General features: G+C 51.5%; 1 protein-coding gene and 1 long non-coding RNA gene across 6 annotated transcripts in view; one reads left to right on the top strand and one right to left on the bottom strand.

Annotated features, from left to right (window-relative positions):
* The window catches only part of BCL11A (BCL11 transcription factor A), a 75,764-nt gene extending 70,875 nt beyond the window's left edge, over nt 1–4,889 (bottom strand). For 3 of the 4 annotated variants that reach the window (XM_066177895.1, XM_066177893.1, XM_066177892.1), the window contains exon 1: nt 4,165–4,889. In XM_066177895.1, the coding sequence (XP_066033992.1) occupies nt 4,165–4,219 (55 nt within the window). In that variant the 5' untranslated portion in view covers nt 4,220–4,889. The remainder of the gene's footprint in view (nt 1–4,164) is intronic. The other variant, XM_066177894.1, reaches the window with a different exon arrangement.
* Nucleotides 4,890–5,025: 136 nt separating this feature from the next.
* Nucleotides 5,026–10,490, top strand: LOC136286385 (uncharacterized). 2 transcript variants are annotated; one of them, XR_010719884.1, is made up of 3 exons: nt 5,026–5,089; nt 6,869–6,971; nt 10,258–10,490. It is a non-coding gene; the product is annotated as an uncharacterized lncRNA (long non-coding RNA). The 2 variants fall into 2 exon arrangements; XR_010719885.1 differs by lacking the exon at nt 5,026–5,089 and adding an exon at nt 5,609–5,714.
* The last annotated feature ends 7,410 nt before the right edge of the window (nt 10,491–17,900 follow it).

The raw sequence follows: 17,900 nt of genomic DNA, 5'->3' as shown, positions 1-17,900 counted from the left end.
CAAATACAACCCACCTCAAAACACTGCCAGGTAACGCAAGAGAGACAGAATACAAGTCCTAAACAGTTAATCAGTCTGACCTTCTTTAGCTGGCTGCCAATTTCACATTTAATGAACTTAAAGCCACAGAGAATCAAAAAATAGATTTTAATTTGACTGCACAATATTGGAACTGATTTTGATAAAGTGCAAAAATCCAGTGAACTCAGGTTAAATTTATTTCAACCCTACCTAGGCTGAATATTGAGGAGGAAGATCTGGAGTAGCTCCCAGTTGTGCTGCGTAAAATAATATTGAAAGAGCACACTACCTCGCCGTACCTCAGCTCCAACTAGGACACAGGGATCCAGTCCATCATTTCTTGCCTCTAGTACTACTTCTAATTTAACGTAAGGTCAACCACAGGAATATGAAGGTTACATTCGTATTAATAAAAACAATGTCTTAATCGCTGGGGCTTTCTTCTAAACTTACAGACCGACAGGAGAGGAGGCACAACGTGCATCTCACGCTCCTCGGGAAGCCGCCAGAGGAGCAGGGTGTTTCTGCGGGATTGCCGGGCATGGCGATTTTCTCCCCAAGCCGTTCCTTGCGTTCGGACCGAGGGAGTAAATTATTGCAGGACTAATTCCACCGGTAGCTCGCTGCACGCCGCAGACAAAGGTATTTTGCGAATCTAACTTTGAGCTCACCGACTCTCCGCAGCAAAAAGACACAAAACCACCCGTGTTCCCCTTACAACTGGCTTAGCGAGGAGCTCTGCATAATCATTACTCAATTATAATGTTTTCCCGCGGCCTGATTCCTTTCTGACGCTGTCACTATTATTTAGCAGGGGAAGGTAACCCGCTGCTTCGACAGCAGACAGTTAAAAGTGGCACTGAACAAAAATAGACTTTGCTAAAAGTCTGTACAGACTGGGCTGATTTACAATCAAAACCAGGAAATGAAGTGGTAATTCAGAGGTTGCTGATTACACCTCCACATTTCACCTAATTAATTTTATAGGAGGCAAAGTTCTTGAAAATAACAAGATGATCAAATGTACAGATATAAAACCTGTAACCTCAACATTTTCTATGCTCTTAACATAAATTATTGCTAATTAACAAGAATTATATACTAATGTATGAAATACGGCTGGCACTATGTTCGCTGCAAAACATTTGGCTCCTGATGGAGGCAGAGCCAGCAAAAAAAAAAATAAAATTGTTTTTTATTATTACTGCTACTTTTAGAACATAATATAAAATACCGGGATTACAAAGAAAAAGCCAGAATACAATTCACCTGGTCTTGCCTCCGATTTGCAGGATGCATCTTTTAATTCTGGGGCAATCAAAATTCCCTGCCTGGGTCCCCAATCATCCGTCTCTATTTTTCATGCAAATTGCCCTTCCACCAACATGTCTTTTCAGCTTTCCCCCTTCTTCCCCCTGTTCCCAACCACCAAAACAACCGCACCGGCAAAAGCGGGATGGATTTTGGAGTGCCGGAAGAAAGGAGGTACTGGGGGTGATGGGGCGGGGGGGGGGGGGGGGGGGGGGGTTGTGCCACAGTACGGTGCGGAGAAATGCCCGCGGGGCAATGTGGATGCGCTGCCGGGGCATTTCCCCGCACCGTACCGTGGGAAGGATGGAGAAGGGTCGTTTAATCCCAAGTTTGTGTCTTCGGATCTTGCCGTGCAAGGAAAGGGAGACTTGGGGGTACAATGGGAACCGCCAGCACGTTATGGGGAGGGAGGGGAAACCCGGGGAGGGGGAAGGCGAGCATCCCCCGCTGCCTCCCGGAGCAAGCAAACTCCGCGCAAAATTAAGAACAAAGAAGAAGAGGAAGGGGGGCGTGGGGGGGGGGGGGTGGAGGGGAGGGAGCTGGGCGCCCTCCCCCTCCCGCCGGCCGGGAGGCAGCGGAGGAGCCGGCCAGGTTCAAGTTCGCGGGGCTGCCCGGTTGTTTGATCTCGCTGTGCCTCCTAGCGACCGAAGCGGGCACGGAGCCCGCCCGCCGCCTCCGCCGCCCCGGCCCCGGCCCCGCCGCCGCATCCCCGGCGCGCCGCTCCCCCGGCCCGGCCTCCCTTTCCCCCCCGGCTCCCGGCCCACCCACACCCCCCCTCCCCACGGCCGGGGCGGCTCTCGCTGGAGGGACCCCCCGGGCCCGTCCCGGCCGCCGCTCCCGCCCCGCACGTGCGGACACTCCCGCCGGCCCGCGGGTTTCTCGGCGAGAAGCAGCCGCGGGGATCCCGCCTGTCGCCGCCGCGCCGGGGGCCGAGTCGGAGGCCCCAACCCCCTCCTCCGGTCCCGCCGTGATCCCCGTTCCCCGCACCCCACTTCCACGGCTTCCCAAGAAGAGCACCCCCCGTACCCCATTTCCAGGGGGGGGCCCATCCCTATAAGCCAGTGATGCTGCACCCCATCTTCAGCCAGGCAATGAAAAAAATATTTAAAAAAAAAAAAAAAAAAAAGGCTCCCCGAAAAGTAGCGGGGGAAAGAAAGGAAAAACGGCGGGGGGCGGGGGGAGGGGCTGAGCCCCCGATACCCCCCGGGTTTTAGGGCAAACTTTGGGCAGCCAGAGCCCCCGGCCGGCCCTGCCCGCGGCGGAGCGGCCGCCTGCAAAGAGCCACCGCTGCTTCCTTCGCTCCATGTGCGAACCTGGCTCCAATGTCTGGGCGGCCGTGGGGGAAGAGAAATTGCAGCGGAAAGTTTGGGGGTTTTGCGAAGGGCCGAGGGAGCCGGGGATGGTTGGCAGGAAGAAATGGCCCTGGGTTTTCTGCCATCCCTAGGAGGGAACAAAACCCGCCGGGAGTAATGGGAGAGAAAGGAAGAAATAAAGAAAAGGGTGGAAAAAGAGTGAGGAAAAGCATGCAGCATCTCCCCTTCCCCCAGGCTCACCCCGAGGAAAAGCGGATTTTTTTTCTCTCCCTTCCTTCCCACCCCCCTCGCCCCAAACCTTTCCAGCTCGAGTTGCCTTTTGTTGTGCAAAGAGCGCTCCCGCTTATCTTGCATCTAGCCCTGGTGTGTGTGGTGGCGGCTGGAGGGAGGGACGGAGGGAGCCGGAGAGTTTTTGTTGCGAACGGTGTGGTGGGGCCCGGGGTTTGTTTTTTCTCTCCCGGGGAGAGCGGATTTGGTTTGGGGTTGAAATGCGGCGGCGAGAAAGGGGCCGTTCGCGGGTGTGAGGGTGCGAGTGTGTGTGTGCGTGTGTGTGTGTGCGCGCGTGTGTGCTCAGCCCGGGCTCGCTCTCGCCTGTGTTTGTTGGCAGGAGGCTCCCCGCACACGCGGTGCTTGTAAACATTCAGACACGAGATTTTTCCCAATCAAAATCCACTTCCACTTTTTTTTTTTTTTTTGAAAATCTTCCAAAAAATAGTAAGCGAGCGGGAGAACGCGAGGCGAGGGCGAGGAGGGAATCCCAGCCGGCGCGGCGCGGCTCGGCTCGACTCCCTCGCCGCCCGGTGCCATCCCCCGCCCCAGCCCCAGCCGGAGCGGCGGCGGGGCGGGCGCGGGGCGAGGTCGGGGCGGCGGAGCCCCCGCACGACGCTGGCCCGGGGCGGCGGGGAGCGGGGGGCGGCGGGACGGCCACCCCGCGCCCCGCGGCGGAAACAAAAGGGAGGCGGCCCGGCTCGGCTCGGCCGCCCCCTCCGGGAGGGCGCCGCGGGGCGAGGGGGCGAGCCCGCCGGCAGTCCGGGGGCTCCGGCCGCCGGACTTTCTCCGCGCTCCAGTCGCCCGCACATCCCGCCCGCCCGGCCACCGCGGTGTCCGGCGTCCAGCCCGCCGCTCCCGCAGGAATTTCTTCCCACTTTCGGCGGGTTGTGCCCCCGGCAGCCCCGCACCTCGCCCGCGCCTCTCCCGGTGCCGGGCGAGAGCTGCCGCTCTTGCCGCCAAAGAGCGCGGAGAGCGGGAGGCGAGAGGAGAGCGCGGAGTGGGGCAGCGGAGTGCGCGCCGGCGGGCGAGGGGCACGGGCAGAAAGCGAAGAAAAGTCATCAAGGTGATTAAATTAGAGAGGGAGAAATGAACCGGAATGCTGAGAATCCCAAGCCGGCGCCGAGTTAATTTTTTCCCCGACTCGCTCACTCGCTCTCACTTTTTAATTTTTTTCCCCCCTGCTCTCGCTCGAATTAAAAATTAAATCCGTGAAGGGGAAATTAAATAAATTGCTCTCCGGGTTACTTACGTGAAAATTCCCGTTTGCTTAAGTGCTGGGGTTTGCCTTGCTTGCGGCGCGACATGGTGGGTTGGTGGCTTCGGTGGCTTGTGAGTCGCTCGGTTCACATCGGGAGAGACGGGTTAGAGAGGAAGGAGACTCCAGAGAAAATATCTTCATCAATGTCTTTTGACATCCAAAATAAATTAGAAATAATACAAAGATGGCGCAGGGAAGATGAATTGTGGGATAGCAGTCATGGCTTTTTTTTTTTTTTTTTTTTTTTTTTTTGTGCAAGGGAAAAAAAAAAAGAGAGAGAGGGAGAGAGAGAGAGGGAGAGGGAGAGAGAGAAGGAGAGAGAGAGATGAAAAAAATGGCAAAAGCCCCCCTGAGCTGCAAGTTCAAGTGCGGACGTGACGTCCCTGCGAACTTGAACGTCAGGAGCCTGGATGGACAGAGACATACAAAACATGGGCAGGGCAAGCCGGGGAGAGGGGAGGAGGGAAGGCGAAGGCAACACCAATGGACACTCATCAGGGGCTGGACATGAAAAAGAGAGCAGGACAAGCCAATGGACAGTGATCGCAGGGGGGAGAGGGGAGGGGGCGCGGCGGGGGGGGTGCACCGGCCGCCCGGCGCACGCTGCCGAATGGAGCCGGGGGGCCGGGGGCGGAGGGGGCGGCGGCCGGAGCCGCGAGTGGCCGCGGAGGAGCGGGTGCAAGAGGGGACCCGGGAGAGGGGCGAGGGGGGGAAATGAAACACGCACACGAGGAGAGAGAAGGGAGGAAAAGGAGCGGGAGAAAGCGAGCAGACAGGCAGGCAGCGGCAGCTCTCGCACGCACACCCCCGCTGGAAAAAGCAAACGCATCGGTGAAGCCAGAGCCGGGCAGACAGGGCTGCGGGGCAGGCTGGCCGCGGGCTGTGCCGAGGAGGTGGGGGAGCTGGGGGAAGCCAGGTAGGACCGGAGACCACCCAAAAAGCAAGGGGGGGGCATCCGGCTCCCGGCTTCCCCGCTCACCCCCCCCCGCCCCCCCCCATCCTCCGCGAAGCCTCTGAGTCCCCTCCTCCCGGGAGCTGCGGCCCGTCCCCGGGGGACGGCGGCGGCGGCCCTGCGGGCAGCTGGAGGGCGGCGGGGGCTCGGGCCGGGCCGCGGGAAACTTCGGCCCTTGCCCCGGGGAGGGCGGGGGAGCAGCGAGCGGAGTTTGGCGGGCGAGGAAGCGGCAGGCAGGGGAGGAGAAGCCGCCGGAGCTGGGCGCGGGGGGGAGCGGAGGGCGGCGGGACCTCGCGGCTTTCCCCGCGGGCTGCTCGCGCCCGCCAGCCCCGGAGCCCCCCTTCCTCCCCCGGCGGCGCTCCGAGCCCTGCCCGCAGCCACGGGCTCTGAACGAAAGCGAAACGCGGAGCTGCCGGCGGCGGGGCGGCGCGGGCAGCGGGCTGGCAACGGGGAAGGGCGGGAGAGGGGGGGAGGCGAGGCGGCAGGAGGCACCGAGAAGTGGCTGGAGTTGGGAGGATGCGGCCGCGGCTGCAACTTCGCCGAAAGGACCCGGAGCGAGGCGGACGCTGCCGGCACCGGGAGGGATCAGGTTGCGGTAGAAATAAGCTCTGAAGGCGAGCGGGTGTGCGGAGCAAAGTGCGGCTGCGAAGAGAGTGCGAGGGGATAACCGTGCCCGGGACGGCGGCGGACAGCCGGAGCGGGGCGCCGGGCGAGAGCCCGGGGGGACGAGGAGCTGCCCGCCGCCGTAAGGGAGACTTTGGCGGGCAGAGGCGCGGCCGCCCGGGGGAGCGAGGGGGCGGCGGGGACCGGGGCTCGGCGGGGACCTGTTGGCGGGGCGAGCCCGAGCGCGTACCCGGGAGCTGTCAGCAGCCGGGGCCGAGCCGCTCCGCCGTGGGATGGTTTCAGCTTCCCGCCAGCCGCCCTCCGGCTCCGCCCGCCGCCGCTCAGCCCCCCCCCCCCCCCCCCTCCCGGCCCCCGCTCCCCCCCTTTATCCATCGGCACGGGGATGCGCCCCGCGGCCGCCGGGGCAGGGTGCGGGAGCAGAAGCGGGACGTGGCGGGGGGACCCAGCCGCAGGTGACAACAGCGGCGGCTCCTGGGCTCACGCCGCTCGCAGGGCTGGCTGTGCCAGGCGTGCACATGTTCCTGCGCGAAACACGGGCGTGTGTCTGTACCGGAGATGTAGATATATATATATGGGGCTTGATTTATATCTAATGGCACGTATAAAGCTTTTGAAGGTGGCTGCAATGTAAAAAGTAATGACTTTATTACCCCTGAAAGGTTCTGCGGTTCGCAGTTAACACTCCTCTGAATTACAATTCATTACGCTCTCTAAAGCCAACCTGCATCAGAACACCTACCTGTGCTTATTCCCAGTCACAGGCATCGTTTCATTGATTTTCTTTTTTAAAAATCATAGCAAATTAAGCACTTGGTGACAACTAAATCTGTTTCATTATCGTGCCGTGTTTGAGATTCCAGAGGTGACTTCCCAGACCGCATCTCAAAACCTACAGTCAGGAGCTAATTTTACAGATGCTTTCATGAATGGCAGCGAGGATGTTCCTACCATCAGCATGCCCTTAATTCCAGCACCGTAAAAATGCCTCGATTTAAATGGAAACTCGCTGCCTTAAAAATAATATTTCATCCTGGCTGGATAATTATTAATATTAGCATTTGATCGCAATAGTGCTAGCTCCCCCTCGTTCCTTAACCCCCCCCACCCCCCACCCCACAGCGCTTCGCATTGTCATGTGATTGGAGGGAGATAACAAACCTCAAGAAAGAAAAGGAGTGAGAAGACATTTTTAACACGGCATGACCGCAGATTAATAATGCAGGTGGGTTTTTATTTCATTGTATTTTTAGGGGAAGGGAACGAGGCTGTTTAACGAGCAGTCGTGGACACAGAGTGACTGTATTTACAATCCTTGATGTGGCTTTCGGTGGGTAATAAATTATGACAATATTAAAATTATTTTCTGGCAGCCCAGTTAACTGCGCTGGGGACTGTAAAGCCCCTACTGATTCCATTTATGCCTTGTAATTGCGGTCCACGGGCTCGCTCTAAACCTTTCGCTGTATATTGTGTGTAAACTTTTAGCTAATTGACTTTTTTTTTTGAATGGAGAGACTTTTCTCCGTGCTTCCTGCCGTAAACATTTTGTCTCTGATCTCTGTATTTAATGGCCAAGTCCTGGTTTATGCTTTATAATGTGTTGACAAGTTTTCTAACAGACTTTCTGAAATAATGCACATATATTCACGTCGGTTAGAAACTCCACAGTATTTTTAGAGTCGAGTAGATCTATATCCTAATGCACTGAGAGGGAGTGTAAATCATAGAGGATTTCATAGCCCTTTCAGTAGTTTTCTGTATGAAGTATGAGCAGCGTGGCCTCCAGACGTAACCTTTTAGAAAAAAAGACAGTGCTTTTATTTTATGGTGTAAAGTGCTTTTAGCTTCAGGGCTCTGAACGTGAATGTGGTCAACAAACAGCTCTTGCGAGGGAGTTTGCTCCAGTCTCAGCCCAGCGCCGGGCGCTCTGGGGAGGGATGCGGGGCCGCCCCCGGCCGCAGGACCGGGCTGAGCCCCCCCCAGAGACACGGCACTCCCCGCCGGGTCCCCCCGCCAGTGTTCTGGGCTCCGACACCCTCCGGAAAGGGGGCTCAGATGGCCCCCGGCGCTGCCGAAGAGGCTGATGGCAGGAGGGTCAGCCCCGGCGCGTCCGGGGGCAGGGAGCTGAGCTGCCTCCGAGCTGGCCCCGGCACCGGCGGCAAAGACAGGGCCAGAGGGCACAGCTGGGGCCGGGAGCGCCCCAGGAGCAAGGGCGACGCACCCCATCACTGCCCCGCTGCAGCCCACAGCCTGCATCTCTGCTTCCACCCTCACAGCGCCTGCGGGACACACCGAGCATCTCCAGCCCTCTCTGTACCTCCTGCACGCTGGTGTCCCTTGCTGGGCTATACTCACAAACCCAGTGCACGTGGCAGGCGAATGCAGTGTGAAATGCCAAAATGCTGACTGGCTAACACCTAAAAACCCCGGCAGATTGGAAGGGCAGGTGAAAACAGACCCAGGCCAGCACAGAAGATGCTCCAGTGATCGTGTCCTGTGGATTGACACAAACCTGTGTCTCCTCCTGTTCCTCCACAACCGTTCTTTGCCTAAGCTGCACGGAATGCCTCACAGTCGTGCTGCAGCATTTGGAGCTGCTGTCACCCTGGCCATGTTATCAGCTGCTCTGTGGCTACAGACTCCTAGCCCCAGAGCAGTCAGCTGAAGGAAATGTGGCCCTACACCTCAGCAAATTCTGAGGCACACGCTGAAATCACAGCCATGGTGGGTTTCAGGCTTCCTCCAAGGCGAAGCTAACCTCAGAGAAGGGTCTGTCTCATTAGCTGAGTGCCCATCCTGCCTCAGGCTGTTCCACGTGAACCAGAACCCTGAGACACCAGCTCATGCCCTGGAGCAGCTGAGAGCAGAGGTGGGCACCCAGCCTTGTCCCACAGCAATGGCAGTAACCTGCAGCAGCAGGACAGAGTGCCCAGGTGAGAACATTCATGCCGTAAAAATTAGCCTAAGATTTAAATCTGCCAGAATGTATCTGTCCCTTTCCTCATACCTCAGCTCTGCCTGAGAAACAGCGTGGTCGTCTTGTACATTCAAGCACCTGAGATTCTTAGAGGTTGTTGTAGAAAGGGACATAAAACTAACATTGAGAAGTGTGGCCTTCCTCCATCTCACAGGCAGGCTCCCAGGACTGGGACCTGAAGGTACAAAGGAGCATGGCACAGTTCATGCCATGTACTGCTGTCCCTGCCTATCTGCTAATTTAGTGACAGACTTGGCAGTGGGTGAGTTCAGCAACTTTGGTGGGCAAATGTTCCTGCTTCGAAGCTCCAACTGTCACTCACTCAGAGCAGGAATCTCACTTGCCAACATTACAGAACATTAGGACCAAACACAAATTCCAAAACTCTGCCAGTTCCCCGGAGCTGGGCTGCATTATATAACAGCAGATCGCACGGGGTGCTTTCCGACACCGTCTTGATAGTCTCAATCAGGCGGAGGCAACGTGGGTGGAACTCTTATCACACCAGGCTGACTCCCGTGAATGAGCAGAGGACTTGCACGTTCTAGAAATAGTATGTGCATTAGTATTCCCGCAGGAGAAACTTGGGCGCGCTGCTTTGCTTTTTCTCCTTTTTTTTTTCCTCCCTTTTTAATAAAGGCTCAAAATAAACTCTGATTTTGCAAGCTCTTACTAGCAAGCACAGCACACACAGCAGCGAGTCCGTGCAGGATCACAGACATCTGAGCGCCAGGTGACAGATTTCGTTATCAGCTCGCCCTAGGCAGGACCTGGAATAAAACCCTGAACTTGGGGAGACTTTTTTTCCATGGGTTTCAGCAAGGCCTGGGATTTCAGCCTGCCTCTGCTTGCACAGCACCTAGCACGATGGAGCCCTGAACCTTGACTGGGTTTTCTGGGGATGACTATAAAATAAATGGCACAAAGTGCTCAGGGAACACACTATGAAGTGACAAAAACCCTCCCTTGAAGCACACAAAGAGTTCTGCCTGTGTGTGGGCAGGCAGAGGAAGGCATTACTAAAAATCTCATTTTTAATCAAATGTTTGATTTCAGCCAAATTTGGTTTAGCTTGCGCTACTTGCTTAGTTGTCATATTGTAGGTTTAATATTTGTACATATTTTTATAAGTAAACACGTAACCTGCCCCTGAGCATTTCTAGGCTACACTTCAAGCCAACATGATCTAAACTATGTACACTTAAAATCTCCCAGAACCTGACCTAGAATGCAAATCCATACAGTCTTAATTATTGGCAGCACCAGCAGCCACGGCACGAGTGAGGTAGCTGAGCTTTTGTTACTAAAGAGGCACAGTAGTTATGGTCTGTCAGTGCTCCTGTTACAATCCCCATCTTGAAGAGGTTATAACTTGGGCTGTGTAAATTTGATTGAGCTGAAACTTGGGACTCAACTGTCAGTCCATATAGGGAATTATCTTATGAATAACTGACTAACCCATTGCTTGATTCACAGACTTATAAAATGATTTTAATGGGTTTTAATGTTTTTTTCTTTTACTGACATCTAGGGTATGAATTTGGTACTTCCAGCTCTTCTGAAGCTCCATACTCAATGGAATATGTATAGATACCCCAAGGTAAAGCTACAGCTACCCTGAGGATTTCATAGGGTACACCTGCCACCCTGACCCACCTGCCTGTTCCTATACACTGAGAAGAGGCCAGGAACAAGAAATGACATTTTAGTTATCTCCAAAGAGGGTCCTAAATGTGCAAGAAAAAGAGAACATAAATAAATATCTTTGCTAACAGTTTCTCGGTGTCTTTTAATCTTCCTTGGCTTTATCTTCCCCCCAGAAATGTGTGGAAATGAGTCCTACACGTGTGCTGGCATCACTTACAATGGGATGAGCCACTCAGCTTTGAATATTGAGCCTGAGTTTAAATATTGGTTTGTGTTACAAAGGATTTTGCTGGTAAATGCTTCCTACTTTTTTCTAGCTTTAAACTTCCAAAAGTCAGTTTTTATCACCTCAAATCACACTAAGACAAAGCATGTTTAGTTTAGATGCAGACTCGAGATTTGCCTTGACCCTACAGCAAACAAAGCCCAGCCCAGAGCCAGAAAGATGAGCCATGAGCTGTGAATGGACTGCTCTAACAGAGCTGGATCCCACAGTTTCCATGCCCACCTCCCCACACAGTTAAGGAGCAGGGACACCTGAACTCGAGCAGCATCTCCATCTGTTTCAGGAAGAGTTTTGACCAAGCCTGGCTGCAGCCTGGGACTCACGCTGCAGGGCTGTGTCCTGTGCGAGCCATTCCAAAACAAAGCATTAGGAGAAGCCAGGTGCTCCTTAGCAAGATGTTCCACACATCCAAATCCCCCCATCTGTCTTGCCTCACAGGAACCCATGATGGCACAAGTTGGTCCTTTTGAGACACTGCTGAGATCCCAAGCCATGCATCTAAGCAGGTCTCTGTGTCCAAGCCTATGAGCGGTAGGAAGACAGGTCATGGACACAAACAGCTTCCTAAATTCCTGTTCTGACTTGAGCTGATAAGTGCACTTCTGTGCAAGGGGATCAAACTCTCCCAGTGAGGAAATCTGGAAAGCTCTACTCTGGATGTCGCAGGCAGGGAAAGGCAAACATTTTGTCTGGATAAATAAATCCAGCTATACCTCAAATCAATTTTAAAAAGTAGAATAACAAAAATAACTAACTAATCTGAGAAACCCAACATCAGCAATCAAAAAGAAATTACCTCTATTGAGAAATTAGTTTTGCCATACAAGATGAAGAAAGATTTAGTTGTTTACTTATCTGCTGCTGAACACAGTCCCTCCTTCCTAGCACACTTGGTGTGAGGAACAGTGGAAAGGACAGTGCAATAAAAAAGGATTTTCCTCCTCTAACTCTGCTTGATATGACTCCTGCCAGAGGAATCTACTTGGCCTTGGGTACTGCAAAATTCTTAAGCACATATTTATCTTTGGGCACATCAGCTGTACTTACATGCTCAAAGTAAGCATGTACTCAAGCATGCTGTTAGATTGGTGCCTTAACATCTTCTGTAAATAACTCACATTGCTTTTTAGAGCTTCAACTTTTAGTCACTTAGAATGCATTGAACTGAAATTTAACATACACAATCATCATTCTCTATATTCATTTTATATTACTGTTTCAGGTGACATTTAGGTTTAGCTTTTAGCTTCAGCCAAGAAGAAAAGCGCCTGCTTTGCAGAACACGACATAGTTTGTGTGAGGATCTAGATGAAAAATAATTAATAGTTGAGAGAGCAGAGTCCTTTCTCTGTGCTTAAAAATAAGGACAGCTTTACTGTGGGTTTTCTCCTTTGCCATATTTATTCTACGCAAAATTTCAGCTTAATTGTTAAAATGCTTACAATAATATTTTAATGCAACTCTCTGTACTCAGAAGAATAAATTATTATATAGCCCAAAGCTGCACAGGAAGACGCAGCACTGAGGGGGAGCAGGAGTGGTAGTGAATAACCTGTGATAAGAGCCCACTCCTTTGAGCAGTTTGGATAGTTTTGCCACCATTTGTTATTGTCAGCACACATAATTCTGTCAGTGCAGTATGAATCCTGGCTGCAGTGAAAAGAATGCCTTCTCCCACCAGTATGAATAAGATTTCAGTCAATTAAAATAACATGCAAGTATATTGTATGGCATTACATTGAGAGCTGATGTGCATTAAGTATGAATGGTGGGGTTGGGGGGAGTTATTGTACTAATACTATTGTTCACTGAGCAACTATTCCCCAGCATTTAAAAAAGCAAGGGAAATTAAATACAGAAATCAGAAATAAGTACAATGTTTGATATTACCATACTGAAATTAATGTATTCACAATTTGGACTGTAATTTGCCCTAGCGTATTTAGTTTCACAGCATCTGAGAGCCTGGAGAGAGAGAGATAGATGTAAACACATGGAGAGAGAGCTCCATGCACTGTCTATGCTGACACACACCTCCCTCAGACGTTTGGGTGCTATAGATATCCACAGGGTAAATCCAGGCCATAGAGAGCACCAGTCTCTAAGTGCTATCCCCCACAGGCAGCAGGGAGAAGTTTGGTCTGGATGTGGCTGAAGCAATGGGATCCACTGCCATCTCCTCCCGAACAGTGCTGAACAGCCCCTCAGCACGGGGGGGAGATGCGCTACAGGCTTCCTGGCACCCTGGTTGGTGCTGCCCAGAAATGAAGGAAACTGAACACTTGGGGATGTGCAAGGACACAGCCGTGGCCATTTCTACGAGGAAGGTCAAAAGTGCCTCACAATAGGTGTGGCTTAGGCAGCCACTGTACTCAGAGCCAATAAAAGTGAAACTATTCTCTATTAGCTCTTATATTCAATGCCACGCTGCACATCTGTACGTTGCTTATGCGGACTAAAAACTACCTGTACCATGACACTGTGCTTTTTAAGTGTCTATTTAACGCCTTTGCCAGTCTTCGAGGATTGCCTCCTCCTTACACTTACATATTCAGTGAATATGACGAGGCTAATTATTTTCCCTGAAGTGATCAGTGCTCGCTTCTATTTTTTACCTCACATTTTCAGCCTCAGAACTTGAAAAAAAATAAATAAGTGGGGGGGGGGAAGGCAAAAACCCCCAAACAAACAAACAAAAAACCCAACAGCAAAAACCACCACAACAAAAGAAACACACAACTGCTTTCAAATCCTAAGACAAAAATCAGTTTGGCAAACAAATTCCCTGCCACGGGCTTTACCAGGCTTTACTCTTCCATCAAAGCCCCCGTGCACGTAGAAACCTCTTTGCCATTTTTTGAGAGGGGGTTCTGTATTTTCCTGTTACCTTTCCTTCCTGTAAAGCAATCAGGGAGAACGGCAGGAGGCACCATCAATATGCAAATTGCTGCCAGATAACTGGTTTCGCTGGTTCCGCCTTGGGAAGCGGCACCGCCGCCGCGGGGGCACCCGGGGGGTCCGGCGGCCCCTCCGCGCCCGAGTCCCTCTGGCCCCGCAGAGCCCCTCGGGTTCCCCGAGTCCTGCCAGGCTTCACGCTGCCTCACGTGGCCTTCTTCAGTGTGCTCGTGGGCTCTTCTGCTCCGGCATTTCTTTTGCAAGGGATGTCTGAGTGCTCTTCCTTCGCGCTGAGAAGTGCCGGCAGTTTGATGTCGCCTGTCTCTCATTAGAAGATGAAGATTTTCTTGCCCCCATCAGCTCACCTGAGAGGTGCTCCTAGGCCTGGAGTACGAAAAAAACAGGCTCATCCCTGAGTGGCATCGAAGACCTGCTCAGGAAAATCTGTGGACACTCCCATGAGGATCTGTATCCAAGGCACACATCCAGGCCCTCTCTTTTCTAACTCAGCATTTGAGGGATGGAAAAGGAGCCACTAGCTTCTAAATTAAAATGAAACTATAATTCACAGGTAAAAGTACGTGAACCCATTTTTAAAAATCACAAAGAAACAGATCTCAGGTGCGTTCTGGGTTTGCTCTGCTGGCAGATTCAAAGCAGCACTGCTCATCACACCAACCTTCTGCAGGGCATTCATCAAAACCATGGAAGTATTTTTAAAACCTCACCAAAGTAAACCATACAGCTAATTTATAAGCATTCAGATGTGCAGTAACTCTAGCACAAATATCCCTATCAGTGTGGTGGTGGTCCCATATAATACAATAAGACACAATTCAGACCTGTGACGGTCTATTGAATGCATAATATGCGTTTTTAAAATTGCCTGGAAACATATTCATATTGTAAAATCTAATGGTTCAGGTGGAGCTTTTACTCTTGATCAAATAATAAAATTGTTAGAGACCACTCTGTCATCCCATTGCTCACCAGCCTCCATGAGGACTGTTTTACATTCCCGTTTAACTAGGACAGGAGAGCAAAAAAGGAAAACATAAACCACAGAAGAGTTACTACAGACATTAACTTTTAAGCCAGAAAAGCAAAAGAGCTGAGAAAGAAGCTCCATTCCGGGGGAATTGTCTTTGTCGCTCTGCATCCATTGAGGTTTCCTGCAGCCAAAGCCTCTGGACGGCGAGTCACATTAGGATAAGGCTGCACTCACTAAGTCCCAGGGGCTGTCTGGGGCAAGGTGTCCTTGTTTGGCCTCCAAAATAGCTCCTTCCTGTGGATTTAGGTCTGCCCAGGGAAGGGGTCTGGTGCAGACAGACAAACAGAGCTGTGGACAGCTGAGACTCCCTGTGGGATGGAGTGGGTGGCAATGTCCTTGTCCATGGAAAAGGAATCTGAAGTGCAGACTAGCGATAGTAATGGTGATTACCATTAAAGCATGAAGCTTTTCATTACTGAAAACTTCAAATAACTCTCCTGAACTATATTTGAGACGGTTTTTTTTTTCATGTTAACTCCGGGTTTGATTGCTGAAAAAGGTTGACTGCTAGAAAAGGAAAACCAGTGCAGTGCACAGCAGTGGGGAATCGAAGCCCTTCTTTACCAGAACCCCTGCCATATACATACTGTCACTCACCTTCCAGACACTCAGTACAACCATTCAATCTATTGAATCAAGAGACTGTTTGATCTTATCTGCATCTGTGAGCTGACTGTCAACCTGCTTAGGCTGCATATTAAATCATCTATAGTAGCTGTATCAAGCTGGGATGATCTGTTAATTCTAAATTTATTAACCCTTAGAGTGCAGTCATCATGTTTAATCTAGTGTAGCCAGCATTTATTTTACAAGACTAAATCCTTCTTTAAGACATGGCTGTGCTGTAGGTTAAGGAATTGGTAACGTAGAGGAGCCGGTAACTGGGAAGAGCCTCACTTTGATCTCTGTAAGCCAGCTGACAGCACTGCTGCTCCAAACACGTATGTGCACGCTCACGTCGTGCTCCTGGGTCTGGGATGTGGGGTGGCTGCACATGTGTGTGGACCTAATGACACTGCTTTGGAGTTTTGCGTGAGATAAGCCAGAAAACGAGTGGCCTTGAACAATGTCTGAGCCCTGTGCCTCCAGGAGGACTTAAAATCAAAAATCAGAATGACAACAACCACCACAACACGAGCTGAGTGTGGCTTCAGGTAGGGTCCTGCAAGGAGCCACCACCAAACCTCTCCTCCGAGTGGGCTCCTGCTTCTCGGTCCGTAACTGCAGTCCAAATCAATTAACAAATGTCCTGGGAGTGCTGAGGACCACAGCCACTGCAGGACACGCAGCAATCCAAGTGTTCCTCTCTGCATACATACAAACACACCCCAGTGCAGCCGCGGCGACCCACACAGATAATTTCATATGGATACATACATCCGCATCAATATGTTAATCTGTTCGTTACACACACACGTCTCTCCCTGCCCCTCTCTCCTGTTATCTATTATCTTTGCACATTGCCGATGGTATCAACATATTCACAGCTTTTATTTCAGTCACAAACTGCTAGGCATGCTTCCTTTTTTGGTAATCATGTGCCCGGTATCTCTCTAATGTAGCCTAATAACAATTTTAGCATTCAGATGAAGCGATTTCATTCTGTGACTGCCTTTTCTATTAGATTTGATTCTGAGAAGCCCCAGTGGGTGCCTCGGAGGCAGAGATCTATCTGCGAGGCTGCAACCGATTCAATAGCAGCCTGAGCTAACCTTGACCTTTCCCTAGACCCTGCTCCATCTGGTGCCAGCCTGGTCCCCCCCTTCTCCTCCTCCTTGCTTCACAGTCAGCATTGATCAAGGCGGAATCGAGCGTTTCTCTCCCTCCAAGGGCTGGGCAGTTGTGGAAAGGACAGCACATTTCAATATATGGAAATGATTGAGCCTCTTATGCAATCATAAATCTACATAGAGCCTCGTGATTTGATATTTCATTCACCTCCAAAGATTCTCACCCTCCCTCCCACCAGCAGGGATTTATAAACTATAAGACAACAGCTTTCCCCAACACCTGGATATTATAAAGCTTGCTGTTTATCGGGAGCGAACGCCTGGCAATTTCATCTGATTCACTTTGTGGTTTATTTATCACTCCGCTGTTTTCCCAGCGTGCCTGGGTTATTTTGTATTTTTTTCGGGGGCTTCACCCGCACGCCCCCGGCCCTTTCGGGCGGTGGAAGCCGCTCGGACAGCGGCTGGTGGATGCCGCTGTCGCAGCCCCCGAGGGAAGGGGCGGATGGGCTCGGCTCGATCCGCGGCTCGGAGCGGAGCCGAGCCCGCGGCCCCGGCTCCGCATCCCGCTCCTCCGCGGGAGCGTTTCAGTAGCTGGGAACGAGCACAGGCTCCTACAATAAATCAGCGCCCGCCACTTTGTCACCTTCCCACTTCTGCTGCGTTTTCTTGTCCCCTTCCCCGCTCCCCCGCCCCGAGCAGCCGGGATGGCCCTGGAAGCGCCGGAATGCCCCTGCTCGCTCCTGGGGGGCGAGTTCCCCCTCAGCGAGAGCCAGCGTGGCTTTCACCGCCGAGACACTCCGTGCTGCACCATCCCTCTGCTCCCCTTCCTCGCTAGGACGTGCACTTACAATCAATAATTTTATTTTTCTTCCGAAGAATTCTGACGTAACCACAGTTTCTCACCGCATACCAGCCTCGAGATTACATAACCGATTATGTAAAATTATAATTGCAAGATAATATATGCAGACTCTAATTATTACCTAGAGTTTCCCGTGTAGCTGTAGCCAGGCACACAGCACATATGTTAAGAGTCGGTTCTGCAATATTTGCATAGCCAACACTTCTGGCTGGAGACGCGGTGTGGAAAAGGAGTGGATAGATATTTGACAGTACATATGTATGAGAGAGATATATTACTTAAAAGGAAAAGGTATCTGGAAATATATTCCTCTCTGTTTTGAGGCATTTGTTTTGCTTTATCTCCATGGGTAGTAAAAAATAATAGGAAGAAACTGTGAATTACATTGAAAAAAAAATAGATATATTCAATTTGTCAGTTTAATATTACACTTCCTCTCTGCAATACTACAAAGATTTAGAACATTTCCAAAACTTTCAGCTCTAATCTGTGCCTCGGGTTTGTCTGGAGGACCTGCCACCACATGCCAGCTAAAAATAAGTGTCAATTAATAATAGAACCCACTCTTCCTTATTTCTGCACTCATATAATTTAACAGGTTTTGAGAAAACCACGGATCTAATGGTGAGAATTTTCCAATGAGTGCAATATTAACAGCTTTCATTCTAAAGCACCAAAACTTCCTGGAAAAGAACTGCTC

The sequence above is a fragment of the Chamaea fasciata genome, unplaced genomic scaffold (assembly GCF_029207755.1).
Source record: "Chamaea fasciata isolate MVZ Bird 193981 ecotype frontalis unplaced genomic scaffold, bChaFas1.0.hap1 SCAF_3, whole genome shotgun sequence".
Classification (NCBI taxonomy): Eukaryota; Metazoa; Chordata; class Aves; order Passeriformes; family Sylviidae; genus Chamaea; species Chamaea fasciata.
Note: the sequence above shows the minus strand (reverse complement) of the source record. Positions and strands in the feature narration are given on the sequence as shown.